This window comes from Mastigoproctus giganteus, chromosome 2 (genome assembly GCF_048544385.1).
Source record: "Mastigoproctus giganteus isolate SK-2022 chromosome 2, ASM4854438v1, whole genome shotgun sequence".
In the NCBI taxonomy this organism is placed as follows: Eukaryota; Metazoa; Arthropoda; class Arachnida; order Uropygi; family Thelyphonidae; genus Mastigoproctus; species Mastigoproctus giganteus.
The window spans coordinates 14,199,868-14,223,126 of NC_143576.1; the positions used below are offsets into that span (position 1 = coordinate 14,199,868).

The 23,259-nt window shown below is 39.8% G+C and overlaps 1 protein-coding gene across 1 annotated transcript in view; it reads right to left on the bottom strand.

Moving 5' to 3' along the window:
• The window catches only part of LOC150089177 (lens fiber major intrinsic protein-like), a 138,380-nt gene that overhangs the window by 10,142 nt on the left and 104,979 nt on the right, over nt 1–23,259 (bottom strand). The window contains exon 4 of the mRNA XM_090388214.1: nt 12,865–12,982. Within this exon, the coding sequence (XP_090244340.1) occupies nt 12,865–12,982 (118 nt within the window). The remainder of the gene's footprint in view (nt 1–12,864; nt 12,983–23,259) is intronic.

A 23,259-nucleotide genomic window follows, 5' to 3' on the forward strand; every position in this document is an offset into this window, starting at 1 on the left:
TTATACCCAAGTAAAATAGCCTCATCTTCAGTGATGTACGTTCTCCTGGGCATTCACTTCCAGAAAAGGCCGGTTTCGTCAATGTCAAAAATCTGGTGGGTAAGATAATCCTCCTGATCAACAAACTCTTGGAATTCAATTTTAAAGGTTTCAGCCGTTTTGTTATCAGTACTGGATGCCTTTCAGCACTTTTGACATTCGCCCTTTTTTTTAAACGCTCAAACCAGCCTCTGTTGGCTTTAAAGGCTTCAAATCGCACAGCACCGCCACTGGTTGAGAAGAATCGTACGAGTGATGTTCCGTTCGCCACGCGTCTGAAAATTTCCACCTATGTATCGTTCCAACCGCATCGGAAAGCTATCGGTACCTGTGAATATCATCGGTTCTTGAAATAAACGATCGTATTGAAGGTATATCGGTTCCTGAGGATGTCGGTGTCATCGTAGTCGAGGCCCCACTGTACAAGCACAATCCTTTCCCTCTCTTGTAATCATCAACACTGTGATGATGGACGAGAAAGAACCATAGCATCGTACACCGCACGTCGGGATCTGTGCAGCTGTATTGCACTTATGTTATGTATTTGCACCTCTGTTTAGGGTTGTCAGGATCGGCGACAGTGGCTGTTAGAGCAATGAAAGCGTCGGGCAAATATGGACTCAGAAGTGAAAAGAGGTTCAGGTTATGAAGAAAAGGTAACATTGCAAAGAATGATTGAAACATTCTCCAATATTCTCCGATATTTTGGTATGGTAGTGAATTAACATAAAATCAAGCATCGTCTTTGTTATTCTGCTAATATGCCTGTTTACTGCTCAGTCATAATGAGGGATTCTCCTCTAGTTGCAGTTCATAATCACTCTTCTAGAAGGAGTTTTTTAATGTTTGTTTTTTTTTCTCCAATTTAGACAGCCTTAGGCTAATCCGGATGAGGCTTATTAGATACCACCGACATTATTTAGGTATCTCTCAGATGCGCTTATTACAAACCGCCAGGGAAAATCTCCTATCATTGGAGACGAGCAAACCACACTAATTAACGATGTCCATATTTGCTGGGAGCGACTGGATTTAGGGATGATGATTTTAAAATGTGGGGAGAAAAAAACTTGCTTGTATATATAAGTTCTAATTTACCATGGGCCTTTAAGATACAAACAATCCTATTGCAATTTTTCTTAACCTCCCGAGATGGCGATACTTTTCTCAATGCGCAGACCAGATATCTAAATCGATTTCAGCTGTCAGAAGTTATATAAAGTACGTTGGAAGAAAACTGTTTATTAAAAAAATTCTGCAACGAATAAATGATTGTGTAACTGCCTGACTCAAGGAAGCGAACAGCACCTTAGTTTCTCACGGTTCGCACATTTCTGGTTAATGGTTGAAACAGAAACTTTTTCCTCCTGCTCTGCTACAGTGGAAGATTAACGATTTCTGCCAGAAGGAAGAGAAAGTCAAACATATGTTCGGTTGGTACTCGTTACCATCCTCACACAACTAGATTGTATCATACAGTAAAAGTCGATATATTGACTACAAAGACAAACAGAATTTATCCCCAAGTATATAATTATGATGTTGCTGACGCAATTTCAAAGGCTCATCCGGGATGTATGGTGTGTGTGTGTGTACTGGTTACTCGCTGGTACAATAGAGTGATTCGATATGTATTCAACTGCTCATTTCTTAACATGACCTTATTTCCAACATGATCCTTTTCAGTTAAATGGCGAGTAATCTAAGTGATATAAGAAGAGTTCTCAATTTTGTTTTCTACCATTATCATGGTATTCGAACAATCTTTCGAATTTGATCGAGAAGGATGGGGGATGATGTATGATGGAATTATTTCTGTTGGAAATAATTCATAAACAAAACAGGATGAAAGAGAGACTCGTAGCAGATATTGGTGATTGTCGAAACATAAAAGTCTAATAAATTTATTTCAGTACACTTAAGTCTGTGGGAAAGAGAAAGACATCATTGTATTCAAAGACGGGAAGTGATAGGCACATTATGGCCTTTGCTGCTCTTGCCCCGTAAAGCCTACAAACAAACAAAAGGGAAGTGATAATTGCTTGTGGGGGGATAATTACTTTGACTGTTAAAACCAAAGACCAGGGTAAGATTCTTGGAGGCTTCAAACAGCGGAATTCATGAAAGGAAGTGAGAAAATTGAAGGGAAGATAACTGAAGTCTCTCAGAAGGTTTGGATTCTTGTTGAAATAATGGCCTTGTTAAACAAATGAACATTTTACACTTAATTATTGAGCGAAAATATTGGTTTATTGATTTTAAAGTAACATTCAATTATTTAAATTTTATTAAATAATCTAGCAAATGTCTTAAAGCCATCTTCAGGTCCGTTTTCTCAAGTCCTGTGCGATCTGGAGGTCTTATAGGGCCTTGAATAATTGAAAGGACGTCTGAAATTTGTTCTACTGAGGGTTGGAATAGTTGATAGTCACCCGCAATATTAATATCATCATAAAATAAATATTCTGTTCGTATTCTGTATGGGGGCCAAATGGATTTACAACTGGCAGACATGCTGTCAGCTGGAGACAAAATGTATCTAATAAAGATTCCAGATTCATCTGACCACTGGGATCATTCATAATCCGAAATCGTTCCAGTCCTTTTAAATGTATGAAGAACTAGTTTTCAATTTACTGTTTCTCTTGTGATTATTAAAACTGCAGGGTTTCAAGTTTTTTCGTGTAGTGCAGATACAGAGCTACATAGTAATTCTGTGGACTTATCTCGAAGATTTGCTGCATCATTGAAGTTGGCAGTTCTTTTAAGAAGCTCTTTTCTACGTATATTGGTAACACGACAGAGAAAGACATTGTATAAGGTTAGAGAGATTGGCGTCCATACTGAGAAGTAAGACTTTGGGTTTGTTGTCCAATTTCGTTATAGGTTCAAAAGACAGAAACTCGTATTTCAAAATCTTTGAAACAAGAATTCTTCAAAAAGCCATACAAAGGATTCTCACAAATCCTTCCAGGGAACATATTAGCGAGATTAGGCATTCGGTTGGAATCTTTCTTTTAATGGATACAAACCAGAAAACGTGAGGAAAAAATAATCAGAATTCAATTTAGAAAAAGCAATGAGACACGTGACAGTGCGCAGGGGAGGAAGAAATAATTCGAATAACTTTGGCCCAAGGTTATTTCAAAAGTATGTTATGCTTTTCAACTATCTGTAAACAGAACGGTTTCAAATTTCATTTGGAACTACTGCTGATTATATTATTTTACAAAAAAGTAGATAAATGATAGAAGAATGCCACTTAGGCCTTACATTATCCTGAAAGCGTCAGGAAAGACAGGGGAGGGGAAGAAAATAGATTACTGAAATCTCCATGGATATCACAAACTGTACTCGCTAGGCGAAACCGTTCAGGAAATTTTTAAATCTCATTTAAATTCGAACACGCTCCAGGCAGATGAGGTGAGAGAACATGAACAGATCGATAGGCCCTTATTAATAGTCTCGGATATTTGAAGTTTAAACTGCGTCTCCTTGCCAATCATCGCTGAACTTCCATATCGTTGGTGGTATTCCACTTCCCTCGTCTGAGTAATAATTTCTCTGGTATTAGTGTGTGAATTATGAGAGCTCTTCATGTTCCAAAAGTGATCACTTAGCGATCTTACCATGCGACCCACGTCAACGCTGTCGCATCCAACCTGGTATGGTAAAAGACAAATGGCTCTCGCTTTTCCGTACGTCGCTAATAAATGAATCGTTAACCCCGCATTTCAACACTGCTTAATTTTAAATGGACAAGAAAGGCAGCTCAAAGTTATTGTGTATAATAAATTTTAAAGCTCTTTCTCGCTGGCTGGTACGTGGAAGGAGAATCAGAGTAGTAGAGACCGGATTATTGAACAAGTCATATGCGATATTGTTTGTTCTACGCTCGCTGGCCAAAAAAACCTGGAAACCTTTTTTTAATTGGAATCAGATAAATAGTGTACGTTTACGTGGGGAAGCAGGAAATCTTTCCAGCTTTCAGAAAGGTGGAAATCACTGGTGTGTTTCCAAGAGAGAGACAGCAGAAATTTAAAACGACTTGGGCATCAGAATAGAAGGTGCAGCCAATGACTGAAAATTTTAATTTAGGCTAAGAAAGATCTATTTTCAACCGACCTATGAGGCGGAAGTTGAAGAATCTAGATTTGGTAGTTTTGTGGCTACGAAAGAAAATCGAAAGATCTGACTACAATATGCCGCCAACGCCAAGACTGGATTATGCAACAGTGCGAAAAAAATCATGTGGGATGATTAGGCTCGATTTACACTTTTTTTTTGCGCAAGTGGTAGTGTGAACCTTATGAAGCCAGACTGTTTCGTGTCCACCACAATTGAGCGGCTGGAGGTGGTATCATGGTATCGGGTATGTTCTGGTATGGGCTTGGTACGCTCATACCATTGAAAGGTTGTGTTACCTTCGATGAATATCTTTCTGCAGTATGGGACCATTTTCGTCTCACATTGCTTCATTTTTACGCAGATAGCGATGAATCCTTTCCAGACGACAACGCAACTATCCACCGTGCAAAGATTCTGATTGGTTCGAGGAACAGTCCCAAGATTTCCAACATCTATCAGCCGCCTAATTCTGATCTGAAGCCAGTTTAGAATGTTGAAGAACCTGCATTTTAGAATGGTATTTTTTTCTTAAAAAGAATTCTTGAAACAGGAAGCCATATATACCACCTGACAAACTTATGCTCTTCTGTGCTGTTCAACACCGCTCAGGACTTCCTTACTGCGACTGGTTTGGTCTGACGATTGCCATTCAAATGAGAGATTTTGGATTGCATAATTAGCGGGAAAAAAGACTTTGTTATACATCAGCGAAGGATAGAATAATTCGACTTTGCATGATATTTGCCCATCTGCTAATGTAGGGGGGTTACTTTGAGAAAAGTCCCTCAGTGCACTTTGATTTCTGAGATTGCAATGTTAATTCTGTGGGTTGCCCCGGTGAATGAAACGATCTGATATCTGTTTATTCACTGGGACAACTAATTCTCACAAGCAGAGTTCTCCATTCGTCAGAGCAGCCCCTGTCGTCTCAGCAATCACAAGATTGCTATCTTAAGGAAAGGTCAGTCTGCAAATTGTGCACACGCAATCGCATACCTGGGGATAAATCACCATGATGACAGCTCAGAGGAGCATTCATTTCGAAGGAGGGAAATTCCGCTTCCAGTAATTTGTTGCAGTTCTTCGAAGTATTGGGGAAACTATAGTGTAATATAAAACCGCGCGACCCCAGTTACACATCTTGCATGAAACACTGTGTAGAACATGCTGGCCGTGTGTGTGTGTAGTTCCCCAAATCGGCCTTCTGCTTATTTAGAACCTTGCAAAGTAGGTCAATCATAATTACAATATTCTGTGCGTGGTGTCGAATTATTTTTGACACGAACATAATATTTCGGTTTAAAAAAAGTTTGGAAAGCGATGTGCTAATTGATTATCGATTACTAGTAATATGATGATACCATTTTTATAGGGATTGCCAAAGAATAAACAGCAGCAGACTTATTTTACAACTAACGCGCAGTCTCCAAAAAAAGAAGAGGATGGTAACGAATATTTAAACTTTCATAAATCACAAATGACATGAGCGAGGAAAGGAGACGAAACATTGGATGAGTCTCCCGGCACGACCTTACACTGTGGCTAATTGTGTCTCCGTAAAGGCAGTTAGTTATCATTTGGACCACACTTCGCCGCTTGCACTTATGTGGCTCGGCGTTCGGTCAGCCAATTTGCACAAAAATCCAGTACTCAATCCGAGAATCCCATAAATGCCTCTCCCGGCACACTCGGGAAGTTAACTAAACCCTTAAATCCCTAACTGCTGGGAAGAAGCAGCTTGCCCGCTAGTGTGAGGCTTAACGGAGCTGGAGAGGCTTTCTGTGTAGCGTTGATTCTTGTTTGTTGTTGGTATGGCAACGTGTGGTCATATCGCTCGGTATTGAGGTGCACGTAGTCGCAAAGTTGGCACGTTTATCTCCGAAGATTACGGAATATGCTCGTCCCTGCTTCTGTACCAGCCGGGCGATTTCCCAACACACAACAACATTTAATGATGTCGATCTCCGAGAAATGCTTTCAGGCTGGACAAGATGCACTGGCCCAGAAAGCGAAAGAATCTTTATCTGGGCCATTCTTCCAAAAAAATGGCTTCTTTTCTTGTTTCTCTTTTTTTTTTTGTGTGGAATTTCTGATCTGTAGTAGATGAGGGAGTGGTGATGGAACCACTCGCTTCAAGTGTGCGGAGAGATTGAGCAAATGGGGGTTTTCCCCTTGAGAATATGAATATTTATTCTATAAAAAAGCAGCGTTGTATTCACAAGAAGGTTATCGATCCCTTTTTTCAGGAGAAAATGCAAGATTCCTCCTTCCCCACACACACTTCAGCTTATTTATATAAATCTAGACAAATTAATGCAGTCATATGGTATATGACGCATGCAAGAAGTCTAAAAAAACTTTCAGAATATGCGTCTTATTTTCTAGCCAGTACAGTAAAATGCAAGCAGAAAAGACACCGAATGCTTCAGTTATTTTAAAGAAATAATAAAAAGAATGTTTTAGACAAACAGCTTTCATTCTTGCCATCGTAGGCAGTAAATATCTCCAGTCTTATCCACCCATCACCGCTACGGTTGGATTCCCTCTTCTCCATGCAATAACGGAGAGTCACGGCCAATTAGTGCAGCCGGCAAGCCATTCCTCTCCAGCATCTTAAGCAACAAAACAATGTGGGACAATTACTTAGATTTTGTTACCAACATCATATCCGATGCCACGCACAAATTTGTTCCGGAAAAAATGCCTTGTGCACTTCTTTGTTGGTTGGACTCTCTCTCTCTCTCTAAAAAAACTGCCTAATTTATTCGCTACAAGTCCGTTTTTTATATAAGAAATTATTTCCCCTTAGGCCAAACTTTAAGAAGCGAATTAATAGATATTATACACTGAGCAGCCGCTTTATTAAGTACACCCATCTAATAACAAACAAGTTCTCTCTCTCTTTAGTCATCAATACCCTGGATTTGATCAAGGGACTCAGTATGCACCTTGGATGTGTTCACATTAGTCCTTTGACACTCCTCACATTACACCAGCATTTCTTGATACTTGGCACGATGGATCTATAGTCTTATGCTGTTTTCATTATATTCTGGTCATCACAACAGTGAAAGAACAGGAACTAGGATTCATCAGTCTACCAATGCTTCTCCAATATTTCTGTCCAGATTTGGTGTTCCTGTATATGCACCTTCTTGTTTCCTGCTTTGACAGGAGTGGAACCTGGATCGATATCCCATCTGTGTGGCACGATGTGACGAGTTATACGCTCTGAGATGCCTCTTTGGTTGCTACCCTTTCACTGCTATTATTAAGTTATGGTTTGTTATCCTTATTGTATTAGCTATGTTTATTTTAACCAAAACTCGTCTATTTGACTGACTAGTCTTTCTGTTACCCTTCACAACTGTTATTGGACCAATATCGATATACCCAAGACACTGTCGTATGTGAAAACGCCAATAGAGTTGCAGCTTCTAAGATACCCATACCGGCGCGTCTAGCGCAGACTACCATGTCACCTTCTATCACTTAAATCTTTCGTCTTGTCCATTCTGTCCCAAATTAAAGCTGTTACTGAAGTCCTCTCGGCTGGCATAGTGGTTGCGATTGCTCTTCTTCAAGAACCATGTAGAAAAGGCGTGGATTGGAGCTCCGCTTAGAGGGAAGAACTTTAAGGAGGTTTTCACACCTTCGTCGAGTTAATCGGTCTAGGTCAAGTGTTGTTTGGTTTTGTAGATCCACCATTGAATAAACGAAATTTACATACACAATAAATTGACACCTCACAACTTTACTAGTCTCCAAACCAAAAACAGTCCTCATTGATGGCTTTGCACCCTTCAGTCCGGTAAAGCTCGATTTTTGGCTAATATTTTTCTTCTAACTGTAAAAGAACTCGGGCTTCGAGGGCGGTTATTCTGTCTATCCTGTTGTCAGACGTGTCCTTTGATTCCATCGTTTTGATGAAGAAATGATTGAAGCCCGCTATTCATAAAGATAACATTGCAAGTTTCCTTGATGATATTAAACTTAATAAATTCATCTTTATTTTGGGAACACTGCTTTAACTTCGCTTGGACAAAATATTTGATTGGACCATTAACAATAGCACTGAATATTAATAAATGCAAATTCTGCAATTTCCATTTCTCTCTCTCTCTCTCTCTCTCTCTCTCTCTCTCAGGTAGGTTTTTACGTGAACACATTTCATGAATAATTTCGAAATCGAGTGGGTTGAGAATGTTATCGATCTCAGAATCCTTGTCAACTTTGATCTTTATTCCGCGTCGTATTTCGAATATTGTTCTTCGAGCTTGTAAACGTTGTCGACTGATTAAACGCCAAGGATTTCAATAACGATGACGTCATTGCCAAGTTATTCACGCATTTGGCGATTCCGATATCGGATATGGAGATATTATTTGGTGTCTGCACCAAGAATCTCTCTGATCTCATGTTCAAGAAAAATTCATCCATTCTGATGTTTATAAATGATGTGTGGGAATATCACAGAATGGATTATTTAAAACTTTGCAATCAATCCGGTCTTCCAGTCTCTCTACTCTTGATCATTTATTTATATTCCACTTCTTTCTCATATTGATTCGAATTTTCTATTATTCCACCCCTCATTTCTGATCCTTCTACTTTTTTGGTGGGTCCCTGTTTCCATTAACGATTCTAAATCATTTCAAACACGTTTATTAGTTTCTTACCCAACTTATTTCTGCAAAGTTATTTATACAATCAAGATATGTTTATGCTTTTTCACATTGTCGTGGTCAAGCAAACGTAGTATACTTCTCGTGAAGGTAAGTACTGCTTATTTATGGTGAAACCGTGGCATCTCTTTGCGATTGCTTCATAACAGGATGAAAAGTTTCCGAGAACATTCGCTGCCTTGAATTTTTAAAGTGAGAGAAGTATGCATCTGAATAAATCAATATTATAAATAAAAATACAGGGTGAGCCAAAAGTTGATGTACACGGTTAAGTTCTCCCGGAGAGTATAGAAACTTAATACAAACTAAACTATTATTTAATAAAACAAAAAAATTATATGATCATACAATTACTGCCATATATATGCCAATATAAGAATGCGTCCCCCTCCGGACGCATTCTTATATTGGCATATATATGGCAGTGCAATACGATGGTGGAGGGCGTCTCTGGCTCACCACTGCTGCAAAGGTCTGACTCGATCAACCTCAGATGTTTCAGGTTGGACATCATTAATCCATTTCCAGTAAGGATGAAGCAAGCATGCAGCCCGACCTACAGCTATGGCCTTCACCTGTGCTCTATAGTGCGAGTGTAGGGCAGGAAAGTATATGTCATCCTTCCTTTCTCAGAGTTAGTTCAGCTCTCTTTCCATAGGGACTCTATCTCATCATTGATTCTCCTTCGCTGAAATGGAAAATCCAGACCATCAGCCGCCCTACACTTAGACACCTAACAACTCGGTGGAAATCCCTCGCCGAATAGCTTAAGTCAAATAAGCTCGAGTGAGAAGCAAGTCTTCAGGGACTTTGCCAGTTAGCTCATTCAGCGCTAACTGGCAAGGCCTGTTAGCACTGAATGTACTAACAGGCCTCAAGTGTGCAAGGCTTCAAGGTCTACACGCAGAAGTCACACGAAGTGGAACAAAACGTTGCGCTGCAAATAGATGCCTAAGTATCAGGAAGCTCGAACTGCGAATATGCAGTTGCAGGTGCAGTAGTAGAGCAATTTAATGCTCTACTCTATAACCCTACGTAGCATTGCATAAAGCATCTTGATTTTATTCCTAAGATACTCTGCCTGCATGTCAGCTAGTGATAATCTTTCCCCAGGCATACCCCGAAATCCTGGCGGGAAGAAATCCCCACACCTGCAAATGGTGACCTCGACAAGCTGAGGTGGTCTTGCATAAAGATTATGCTTTATGAAAAACCAACATTATTGGCTGTGCGATTTATTAACTCCTTTTATAGTAGTTTCTGAAGATGAAAAAGATTGATGCATCGAGTCAGAATGGAGACTGTAGCGTGGGAAGGTCCTTTCTTTTCACTGAGCTGAGTAACAAATTTTTCATATGGTTTGAATCGACTACGTTTTCTATGAATTAAAATGCATAAATCAAAACATATCTTCTTCAGTTCAGAAAATATCTGCCAATGCTGCCAAGAGTTTAGAAATGTGCTCTGTAAACCGTATTTAAAATTCTCCAGTGTAGTCGCAGCCTTGCTCTAAGGCAACGCCTAACTGTACATTATCTTTGCGATTAAATTCTCCAGAAGAGAACTGCACTAACAGAATAAATCACGGTGGATAATTTAGTGGGCAACATCCATTTCTTTATTTCAACTCTAAATGAGTGTTTTGCATTTCATATTAATATCGCCTTATTTATCCCCGAATCCGAGCAGATAAGCTGCTCCAATTATTCTCCACATCCCGGCGTGTTTTTTTATTTTATTTTTGCCATTTTCCTCTTATTGCCACCGACACGAGCGTGCTGCCACTCCGCTTAACGAACCAGTTAATGAATCCGTGAAATCGAAGTGCGAGATTTGCGCTCTGATTAAAAGCAAGCGCAGATCCTGCTTTATTAGAAATGGGAGGTGGGCTATTATTTTGCGTGTTGGGAAGTTATGATTAATTCGGGCCGGCTACATGCTGATGAAATTACTCTGGGCCACTTCTTTGTGTAGCTTTCTGGTTGCTGCTTTACTTAATAGTGCACACACCTCGGATTTCCTCCTTTCATTCCTACTATTACACACCTATTTCGTTTCATACCAGCTGTTCTACTCCAAGTGCACCATTTCAATCACTCCAAGCTTTCATTGCACACTTAATTCTCTCTCTCTCTGACACGCAGTGATACCAACAGATAAGCAGTTCTGTGGTAACTCACTTTCTTAGCTTGAAGTATTCCACGCCATGCCAAATCTGAGAATGTTTCAGCTGTTGAGAAACCAGATATGAAAATTAAATTGTGGAGCTCCCCTGAAGGAATTATGAAGGCGAGTTAAATGTAAACAGTTTCTAGTGCCGCAGATGAATGTTCTTTGGTTGAGTTAAAATGGGGTATTTGTCGCGATTTTTTATGCATATCGGGGTACCATGCAGCCATTGTGGAGGACAAGCAACGTAATAAGAACGGAAACTTCTGTCATTACCACAAAAAAATATATATCTCAAGTCCACACTACAGTAATCTGTTGGACTTGCCCTCAATGTTTTTATTAATGATTTTCCAGATCAAATTACCAGTAATCCTGTTTAAATTGCCACATTTGCCGATGAGGTCAAACTGTTTACTAGTTTGTTTAGTAATCAGAAACGCACTGCTCATACCAATCTTCAGCTAATCACAAACTAGTTTAGGATTAGCCGAAGTTCGGGCTGCACTCAGTAACCTAAAAGTAAATCTATCAGAGTTTATCGTTCCCTTCACAGGACACCTAGATCTACTCCTTCCTTTTCATAACCAGAACTTGAGTGAAAAGATCAACCACACCAGTGATATTAGCATAGTATTTTTAAACAGTTGCAGATTCGACCACTGCTTCCTCATCATAGGTCTACCGAAAGAAATACATTGTCTTAAAATAACAACACCTGTAACATCGACATCTTTATTGAATCCCATACAACTATACCCTTGACAGACGTATTTTATTTTGTCAAATTGCACAGGATTAGCTGATGAGTGGAAGAAGACGAAGAGAAATTCACAGATTTTAAGGAGATACAAAAAATTGAACACAATACACTTGCCAAAGCCACAAGGGCGGGTGAGAAATAAATTTAAACAAAAGTGCATTTTTAGCTACTTTCTTTCTTTCTTCCTTCTTCTGTGGCCGTTCTCAGTGGGGTTGGTGTTAAATGCAAATTTATAAATGCCTGGTGATAGACGAATGAGTAAGGCTTTGTGCTGCTGACAGTGAAGGTGTAAGTTTAAGCTTTTCTCTCCAAAAATGAAATAACTCCGATCTTTTTGCAACAGACAAACGTGACTAATGTTCGAGGAAGTTTATCCGTGACAGGTTTAGAAACGAAAGCTAGCTGTAAGCAGGAGGGACATAAGAAAGCTTTCTAGCGTTCTGTAGACAGGCGGAGTTCAGGGTAACTATCGGCTGCGGTTCAAGGATGAAATGTATCCCATGGAGGTGATTCATCATCTCGTCATTTCTACCATGTTGATGGTAAGAAAGAAGCTTGGAAGGATAGATGATAATAGGATGTGCGATGAACTGTTGGTGAACTGAAACAGTCGACAGAAAGAGATAAAATATGACTAGTGGAATTGTAAGCTGATAGAACACAGCTTTTTTCTGTCTATAAATGAAATTGCGTTCCAGACTTAACTCGTAATTCCCAACTTTATTCGTATCTGATTGAAAGATCGTAGCATCTTCCATCTTTGGACAGCGCAGGACCATCAGAAACTACTCTCAATTGTAATCATATCTGTCCCATTAATTTCAAGTAATTTCCTGGTGTCCACGTCTTTACGATAGAAACAAATTGTGTCCTATTGCAGAGATGTCTCTGTATTTGCTGTTATCCCTTACCTGCACATTGTTCGAAAAGTAAACGAGACTCCACTGAAACAGACATGCGGGTGATTTTGCAACGTGAACGACCCCTGGTCTAAGAAATTAAAAGGTTACAAAGCAATAGAGAACACTTTAAATATTTTATGAATTGTATAGAATGGCTTATATTCTTCCAAGATCTTACCTCTGTCTATTTCGTCCAGTGCTTCTTTGAGGGATTTTGTCGTCTTCTTAGTGTCAAAGATGTATTCGTATATAAGGCCTGCTAGAGGACCCCCAGTCATTGGACCTAACCAGTATACCTGCGGGATATAAAAACGGGTGAGGTAAATTATTACGATTATAACACAAACATTTGTATCTTAATTTGTTAAAAAGCTCTCGTGCCCCTTTCTCCCCACATATTTATTGGTTAACTTTACAGATTAGCATCCACATTAGCAGCTTTGCCCCTGATTCATTACAGTAATCATCTAGCACTGAATATTTTGGTATTATACCAAGAAATGTTCTCTAACCAAGTATACAAACTGATTAATGCGATATCAGCTGCAGTTTCAAGAAATCGAATGTTCCTCCTGGTTAATGGTCTATTGTGTCGTTACAGAGCAGGGATTACTAAGCAATTCTCTGATAGAAGCTGCGATAGCAGGGAATCAAGGCCCTTAAAGCCCCTTTGGTTGCATTACCACCGACGATAACAAGAAATATCCAGGTGCGCCATATAAAATTGAAATCATAAATATCGTTGATGGACGAGATGCTCGTATCTCGGAGAGTAGAGTTTTACGGCATAATAAACGTTAAAGCCACTCGGTGCGGACACAACTTAATGCTCTCTCTTCCAATCATTCGACTTCAAATATAGTAGGTGAGGCAGCAACTAGCTTGTGACACGAAATCATGTGAAACTATCCGCAGCGCATTTTCAACACGCTCAGGTACTGCTACTCAGTGGAACTTGGTCGTTATGGTGCAAAGGTAGTTGAACGGCCTCCGTTGCCGAGTGGTCAGGAGCCAGAGTGCAGTATAGCGCACGCTCTTTGAGTAGAAAGGGGTTCAAGCCCCTAACTGCTAAATATGGTCGATCTGCCAACCCGCCCTGGACCAACTTAGCAGATTATGGTCCATTTCCTTCAACATGAATTGAGGAGGTTCCATCCTGCAGTGGTTGATAATTTCAATCTACTGCAGGATGGAAAAAAAGGTAAACTGCAACCATTATAATGGCTGCAGTTTACCTTTTTTTACACCGAGAAAGAAATATTTTACTTTTCTTAATGAAATCTGAGAAGTTACGTAGAAATACTCTACTGTATTCGATGTCAATTCTTGTGTGGGCATCACATAAATCCAGCACACTGAAATATTCTTTTCTATTTAACGATTTTTTCCTTAAAAGTATGGTATCTTCCATTCTGATTATCGTAATGAGAGCCCTGCATTAAGCAAATGAAAATAGCATCGATTATATTTTAAGCGAATGCTCTAGTAAGCAGGTGATCTTCTATAAGCTAAACACTCAGATGGATGCGATAAATGCAGAATCCCCTAACTAATGTCACTATATCTTTGGAGTATCAATGGCAGTAATAATAAATATCCGTGTATTCTTCATAAAATCTTCACTAAACTTAAAATGTAACATCAGGTGTAACCTCCACAACTCTCGGAGGTGACAGGCCTCGAACCAACTGTTTTATTGGCTTAATCAATGACGGGGAAAGTCAAGTTAATGGACAGAATCTTCGGAAATTGCATCTATAAATCTCCGTACTTTTGTCATCGATATACACTACCTCTAACAATATCAGAAGCATCACTGTGATAGCTCTAATTACGAATACCCTCTGAGTGTATATATCTCTCGCACTCTCATTCTGTCCACTGGTGTTCTGAGGGCCGTTACTTTTTTACAACATACATTGACGTGACATTTATTCTCTTCACTCTCTCCTTACTGCCCAGATATTTTTAACGTTATATTCCACACACGGGATTCCTCCAGCTAACTCCAAAACATCTCTTCGAACAGGTCCTTCCTGGACCGTATTTGTAGAAAACTGATGAAATAAGTGTTATTACAACTCCAGGGCTGAGTAGCGTGCCCAACTTCCTTATTTCTGTCCCCGGCACTTATTTCTTCACCGTAACCCATTCTCCGTTATTAGAATGCTTTCCTCTCTCTCTTGCGGATTTCCCCTACCGAAATTAATTCCTTTTCACCTGCGCTTCAAAGAACCGAGAGAGAGAGAGATCGAGCGAATTTCCAATTCTCCACTATCTTTGTTTCTCGAAGAACAGTCCCGAAACTAAGTCGAGAGGCATGGGATCAATAATTCAATGGATGCAGTAAGAGAAGAGGTGGGGAAACATACAAATAACGTATTGAAAGAATGCTGTCTTCGGAAGATAAGCAGCACGTTCTCCTGAGCCATTCTAAGAATAATGAAAAGCGAGTGAAGACGTGTTTCTCTTCCCAGTCCACTTTCTTCTGTTCTTCCACATCTCTTCAGCAGTTTCTCATTATCTTTTCCTCTTAGGTAAAGTCTCCATTATAAAATCAAAAAAAAAAAGTTTCCTTCCTTCCAATCTGCTAACAATCAAAAAGAACTGACTTTCTTGCTCATTGAACAAACAATTCATTGAGTATACAGTTGTCCGACAAGCAATATATCTTTCTAAGTCGTTATTCCGGCTCCCTTTTTTTTGAAAGGGTAGCCAAGCAAGGATAACAATTGTCATTGTTATGCAGTGAAGGTTGGAAGGACAATCACACGTCAATATATGCATATGATGTGTTCGTGAATTAAAAAGCATCGTATCTGTGATACACGAAGACTGCAAAGACTGCTTGAAAATGGACTCGCAACTGTGTTTTTTCGTTGTATAATATGATGGGTGGTATTAGTGGTTGCAAATTATGCAAGAAAGCAAGCTTATACAGCATCAGCCCAAAAGAAAACACCTCACATCATCTGTCCATCTCTTCCAAAAGTTTGTCTAATTCTTCCTTGAATTTATTCAAACTGCTGACTTCCACAACAACAGATGGAAGTTTGTTCCAGCAATCAACCACCCGTTAGCTAAAGGCAAATTTCCGCACATCTATCCTAAAACCATCCTTCCTCACCTTGAATTTATGTACCTATAGTCTAAGCAAGAGGAAGGATGCCATTAACATTTAAGCTTACTCAATCATTCAAGGCCCAACACCCCAATTAGATTTCCCCGCAGGTGCCTAGTCTCCAGACGTTGCAATTTGCAGAACTGAAGCCTTCTTGGTAACAGCACCCCTTTGTTCCCTTCACCAACTTCTTTACCCGTCTCTGTACTCGTTCCAGCAGCTCCACATCCTATAACGTGTACTCAAGATGATATATAGCAAAGTTCCTAACTGGCAAAGCAAACCCCATGAACCGTCCTGGCAGCCTGTCTGCACAGCTCAGAGAATTTCATATCTGACTACACAATTGCCTATCACCACCGGGTCATTTTAGTTCTCCACTGTGTTCAGTGCGGAACTACATAGTTGGTATTTTATTCTGGGATTACTTCCACCATTATGCATCACCTTAATAACAAAAATATTATTAATTAAGAATAAGTTGTAAATGAGGATTAATTTATTCAGAATATCAGCGCCCTGAGTCTCTATGTGGCATTATTTTTCTTTAACGGGTTAGTGTCGAGAGTCATAAGATTCACTTTGTGGTGAAGAATTTGATTTATTGAGTCTTGTTAACAGAAAGGTGAAATTATACGAGTAGATTAGCATTACTCACGGGAAGTTGAGCATGGGGCTTGGTCAGAAAAGGATTCTTCGGGATCTAATTGACAGGTGGAGGTGGATTAACCTGGAATAATCCCAATTAACGATGGTTTTGCGTTTAGCGTGGCCCTAAAGGAAGCATGGGGAATTCTACATCCATAGGAGCAGGCGATAAGATGACTCAAGTTTGAATTCATTACTGCATTGGGTATCAAGGCTTCTTTGAAGGGTCGGGAATATAATTGATGTTGATCGCTTTAATGAAAATGGCACTCCCTCGGATTTGGCGGGGCTCATTTTTAAGGTTCAATTTTATGGGGTTCTGGACTAGATCATATAAGTTAATAAATTCAGCAGAATTAAACCAGAAGGAGTTTTTTTTTGACGCCCTTTATTTAAGTGTTATCGGAATTTTCCAAAACATACGTGTGTTTATATTACGAGGAAAAGCGTACAAGTCAACAAAAGGATCGATATCTAAACTGTTGAGCACGTGTGAGCTAAGATATGGATGATAAGCGTTGCTCTTCCCAGCTGAAAAAGTTCACGCGCCGCAGAAGGGGGAACATCAGCAGTTTTGCGGGTGATGGGAATCAGATCAGGAGATGTCAGCTGAATGAAATGAGCCGAGAAACTTTTCTAAAGGATTATTGAAACGTCAACACAAAGATTTTCCTTATGGACTCGTGTACTTGCGGTAACACTGAATCCCCCTCTTCCCACCAGCACAGATGGGAGACTGCGAAGTCTCCGCACGCTAATCGCCTTCTCGTGAGGTGGCATTACTGAATCCTGCTGAAAGAAGTTCGAAGATAGTTCGCCGTTACTTCCACGTTTAATCACTTCGTAACGTGTACCTAGCTGTTAACACTTCATCACGGAGTAAATCAGGGACGGCTTTAGCTGCCGACGACCGGTTGAAGCAATAGTTTAGTGATTATCTCAAAGTAAGACTGGTGTTGCCAGGAGCTCGATATAGTGAGTAATGAAGGAGCAGTTAAAAGTCAACTTTTAAACCATTGTCGAATAGAAAGGCGTTGGTACCATCTACCCCTGCTGGTGTTATTGCCATACTAACGATTTCATTTTCGATTTATCCTCAGAAATATTTTTGTTAATCTGTTTTCCTCTGGGCATTATCACCAATAAGCTTTATTAATTACCACATCTCTGAATTACATAACAATCATCGTGAAATACCTCTCTGACTACAATCGATCAAAACCGATTTCGTGAACCCTAAACAGGATTAATGAACATGTAGGTAGCAGGAAATCAAAACCTAGTTTCGGATACCCCTCCTAGAAAGTTTATTCTTTTACTTAATGGCACGCTGTATCCATAGATACTGATGCCTCAAAAAATCCTGCATTATAAGTTACAAAATAAACGAGAGATTTGGGCAACTGTTTATGATTACCTCCTCATCCACAGCTTTGTAAATATCACCTTAATAATAGGTTGGGCCTCCAGAACAGTAGGAATTCTTCTCGGATGTGCCAAACAAGATTTAATAATCCGGATGACGGATGGAAGTGTTCTTCTGTGACAGATTAGTGGAGTTGTCTGAATTTTATTTCCATCTTAGATTAGACAAATTCCTATTCAATTGAGGTGGAGAGTTGGCTGATCTCAGGAGGAGGGAATATAGTTTCCCTGCGAGGAACTCCACTTTTTTATTATTATCTCAGACATGCAAATCGGCTCATAAAAACATTCGTACAGATGTACACAATAAATATTCAGTGAATGTACGACCAATGTCCCTCCTCCTCATAAAGCAGTCCATGGTCCTGCAGTGGATAGAAAAAGGTTAATGAATGAGGAGGGCATTCGAAAGTCGGCTACTTTACGTTGACAGCCCATTGTACTCCAGGGAGTGTTACTCTGGATTTTTTTTAAGATTTGTGGCCGCCAACACACCCAGAAGAAGATTCCATTATACTAACGCATAGCGATGCCCTTGATTGGAGTTCAGGGGCGTGCCGTTTCTAATAAACTACATTACACACCACAGTGATTCTAACACCGGGTAGCCTGTGAGACATGATCAAGTTACTTTAACTTGATCAGTGCTGCTGGAAATTAAAATTCAATAAAAATTATTAATATTTTGTCCAACGACCCAGATTGATTTCAGATACCGTTTGAAGGATCTCTTACTAAGTGGACACACAAGGTAATTTTCAAAATATCACGTGATTCCTAAATTACACGATTACTTTTTAGTTAATATATAAATTGTAATAAAAAAAAAATTGGGCGTTGTACCTGACTACTTCTTGCTTGAAGTTTTGCTGTTCTTTCTTCATCTTTCCAAACGAAAGTGAATTATGGTGCTCGTGAGTAATTACCGTCAATTAAAGGGTAATTAAACAGGTATGCTTAATTTCATATTAGTAGCTGCGTGAGTCATTAACACAATCGTTAGCCAGCAGGGCACACAACACACCCAGAGACCATTATCGATTCATTACGCCCTCAAAAGAACTTTATTGACTAACGACCTGACAACGGAGGCCTACTTTTTTCTTTCTTTCTTTCTTTCTTATTCGCAGGATTTTACGTGAGAAGAGCACACGCCCGCGATTTGTTTAAGCCAAGAGAAAAAAATGTTTCATATTTGCTAATGCGAGAACAGAAATGTGTGAACGCTGACCATCTGGGAATTCATTTCATCTCCTCAACACTAAGCGCTGAGTTTTATATAAAGGACTCTTCAGCAGACCAGTAAACCTACAATTTTTCCTGGGCAAATTGTGTGTGGCAAAAACCACCGACACATTTTGTTTTAATATTTGTGTACTATTGACAAAAATCCAACCATTTTAGTTATACCAAAAATACTTGGAAATTATAGATATTAATAAAACTAGCAGAATCTTCTTGTCTTCAAGATAATAATGCTAAACTTGACCAATCGCTATTCAGTATTAATTTTCAAATCCTAAATCGTGATTAGACGTTGAATGTTGAGCTCTGCCTTTCAACATTCAACCACAGATGTCAGACCTTCAAATTCGTCAAGTGTGGATTCCAAGTTTCCAAAATGGAGATGTAAGATTACTAGGAAACCCTGTGAGAAATGGTTCCATCTTATTGAAGCAAAGTATTCAAATGATGTAATTAAGTAGCAAAGATAGGTTTCGTTAAGGTTCTGCCTTAACTGTTACATTCTTCTTTTGGTCATTTACAAAAAAGGATGATCTAGTCACCTGCACAGGGGTGCTTGATGCATCTCACGGATGTATTCTTGTGCCCAATAACGAACCTGTTTATTTACGAACTGCGAAAGGTGAAAATGAATCTCCTTGGACATCATCAGTTTGTCTGGGTTATGGTTGGCAATAAAGTTTTAAAACGCATTCAGTTTTTAAATTTAACAATTTAAAAACTGAACCCGTCCATACTTTTTGGTGCAACCTGAATCTTCAGTTCATGTATTTTGTACAAAATTAATCAATCTTATGTCGAAGTTGAACTGCTTCTTCAAACGGGTTGTCGAAAGTAAAATGATTAAAAAGTAAAACTATACTGAACACCTGTTTTGCACTAGAAAACTATTTGTGGCCACGCTTTTCATGCTAGAAAGGAAAAGTTAAAGCGATTTTAATGGATCATCTGTGTAGCTTGCCCGCTTTTGATAACGTGGAATCCGAGAGAGAGAGATTAGCACCCAAAGTGAAAAGTTATGGGAAGTTCGTGCTCGTATTGATCGCTTTCGAAAAGATTTTGGGAAATCCTGTTTGAGCGTTATTACCTCTAAATATTACTTAGATTTAAACGTTGGTAGAGCAAAACGTCAAGAAATCTCCTTGTGATCACAAGCTTACTGTTAAACTCCAGCCCTGCGTAGGAACTACCTTAAAATAGTGCCTAGTTTATTTTTGTTTTTCCATCCTATCCTTACATCGTGGATGTAAATACCACAATCTTCATCTTCTCGTAGTCCACAATTTGTTAACGGTTCGTGTAGGCTTGCCTTGCTGGGTGGGGCTAACTTTTTATCGAAAAAAATGACAAAACGAAGGCAGCTTAAGATCTAAAATTAATGTGGCACATTTCGAAATATTCCAATAAGTGCTTGTAACAAATTCATTTAGGAACAAAAGTTTGGAAACTTCATTTTACAATGGACGAATTGATCCGCGTTAGTTTTTTGTTGGATTCTGAACATCCAGTAAAGCGCGGCACTTTTTTCTTTTGCCCTTTTTCTTAATCTCCTGATGGAATCTTTCTGTCGGTGCCGTAGTCGCAGTCCCCGAAATGCAATGAATCAGTTCCACCGTCTCCTTAATCTGCTACGTTCATCCTTCCCTCTCCATTATTCCACAACTCTAATTTTCTTCCGTCGTGTCTCGTCAGTTCCTCTTCATCGGGTCCCAACCACTTCAATCACTATCACTCTCCTTGACTGCCCGTAGCCCGCACCTACCAGTGCTCCTTGACAAATGGGAGAACACGCGCCGCTTGTTGGGAAAATCTCTCGTGAATTTGCACTTCTACGAGACCGTCGATCTTCTTGTGCAAACTTCGGATCGAAAGACAGAAAGAGATAAACGGTGAATACTCTCATTTCGTTGGCAGACTTTTTCGTTCTAAAATATACGCATCACCCTCCACGAACACACCACCAGACACGCGTGTCTGAATGTAAGAAAAAAAACAGAAGTGGCTTTCTCCTTCATCCGACACTGCTTCTATCAACAGTCACCAGATAATGGCTCTTCCCCTTCTCTGATGCAAGTCAATTTCGCGTTCCGCGAATGTCTCTGAGCAACACCCCCCATTCAGACCATTGTTGAGTTCATTCTCTCGAGAATCGTAGGTAATTTTGGCTCCAGGATGTATTGATCCCTCCCATGGACTATAATAAAACAGCAATTACAGAAGAAGACCGAATTTTTATAGGACACAAATGCAGCCGCCTGTCATGTCGACAGATGGCGCTGCTGTCGACTTACCTTCTCAAAGCAGCGAGTCTCATTGCATTTTTATGATCTCCAATGACGTTTATAGACACCTTCTTTGGTGTGCGTGGATCACCACATAATCGGCCTCTTCGTACTTTAAATCAACGAGAGTGAATGAAAGATAAAAAAAAATGGTCAGAACTTTTCTAGTAGCTGTCTCTCAACAAATTATGCCCATCACTGTTTTTCACTGCCCATTTTATGAAATACAAATTAAAATCTAAATGGGGGATCCGTTAGGCTAACATTGTTTAAATATTGACCTCTTTTTAAAAATATAGCCACTCTGCATGATCATCGTGTTAATATAACTCAGAAGTTCAGACGTGAATGTACAAAATGCCCATTTTAGGCATTCCAAACTCGTCTAAATTTTAAATTATACAGGGGAATGAAAGTAGTGGATACTCCCATGGCATAAGTAAACATTCTGTATTATTTAACAAGACGAAGGAGCTGTCAACAACAGCACTTCTGGAAAATATTTTTGCTGAAATGGCATCTTAAATAAGTTTATTATGCATACGAAGCAACCGGGGGTGTTGTTTGAGGCGACCTGCCCTGCGTGAATACATTACTTCAGAGGTGACCGCAAACATGTAAGACATAACTGGGAAGGAAAACAATGTTAAAAATTCCATTGAGATAGTCATTGGTGACTAAGCCAGAATATATATTGCCCTACCATTAATATCCATTATCACTTCTTCGTTGACAGTTGGTCATGTTCCTGTTGTGTTGGACACAACTATAAATATGCTCATAGGCCTTCGAGAAGACATTACGAGTACAAGATGCCACAATCGACAGAGTTAGAGTTCCAGGGAGGAATGATAATAGGGTGTCAAATAAGCAGTCTGTCTTTTAATGATATTTCAACTGCTCTGAAAGTCCTTAGGTCGACGATTGATGATTTTATCTGAAAATGGGAGCGGGCCAATGCTGAAACCATCACGAAACGACCCGAAAATCTCCGAACGTGAAAAGACAGTGCTGCAAAGAATTGTCCTCTCCAAAAGCAGGTTAATGTTGTCGCAGCACAGGCCCTCAGTGAGTCGATTGGACACGCTTTAGCACTTGCATGATATGGTTACCACGGTCGTGCAGCTGCCCACAAGACACTGATCACTCCAACTAATGCTGTTATTGGACTGTAGACCAACGAAAAGCTGTGTTTTCGGGTAGTAGTAGCAGTAGTAGTAGTAGTGGCACATGATGCAAGAAAGCAAGTGTAGGAGCTTATGCAGCATCAGCCAAAAAAAAAAAAAAAATCACACCATTCCCTCCAAATACCTGTCCAGTTCCTCCTTAAATTTATTTAACCTATCAACTTCCACAACGACAGATGGAAGTTTGTTCCAGCAATTAACCACCCGCTGGCTAAACGCAAATTTCTGCGCATCTATTCTACATCTGGCCTTTCTTAATTTGAACTTATGTCCCCGTAGGTTGGTAATCTGAACAAGTGGAAGGATCCCATCAGAATTCAGCGTGCTCAACCCATTCAAGGCCTTATAGACCTCAATCAGATCACCGCGCAGGTGCCTAGTCTCCAGCCACTGCAATTTGCAGAACTTAAGCCTCTCTTGGTAAGAGAATCCCTTCATTCCCCTCACCAATCGTGTTGCTCTTCTCTGTACACGCTCAAGCAAATCTACATCCTTCCTAAAATGAGGCCTCCAGACCTGTACGCAGTACTCAAGGCGTGGCCTGACCATTGCCTTATACAGAGCGACAATCACCTCCTTTTCCCTGCTAGCAAAATTCCTATATATCATTGACAAAACCCCATGACCCGCCCTAGCAGCCTGTCTGCACTGCTCAGAAAACTTCA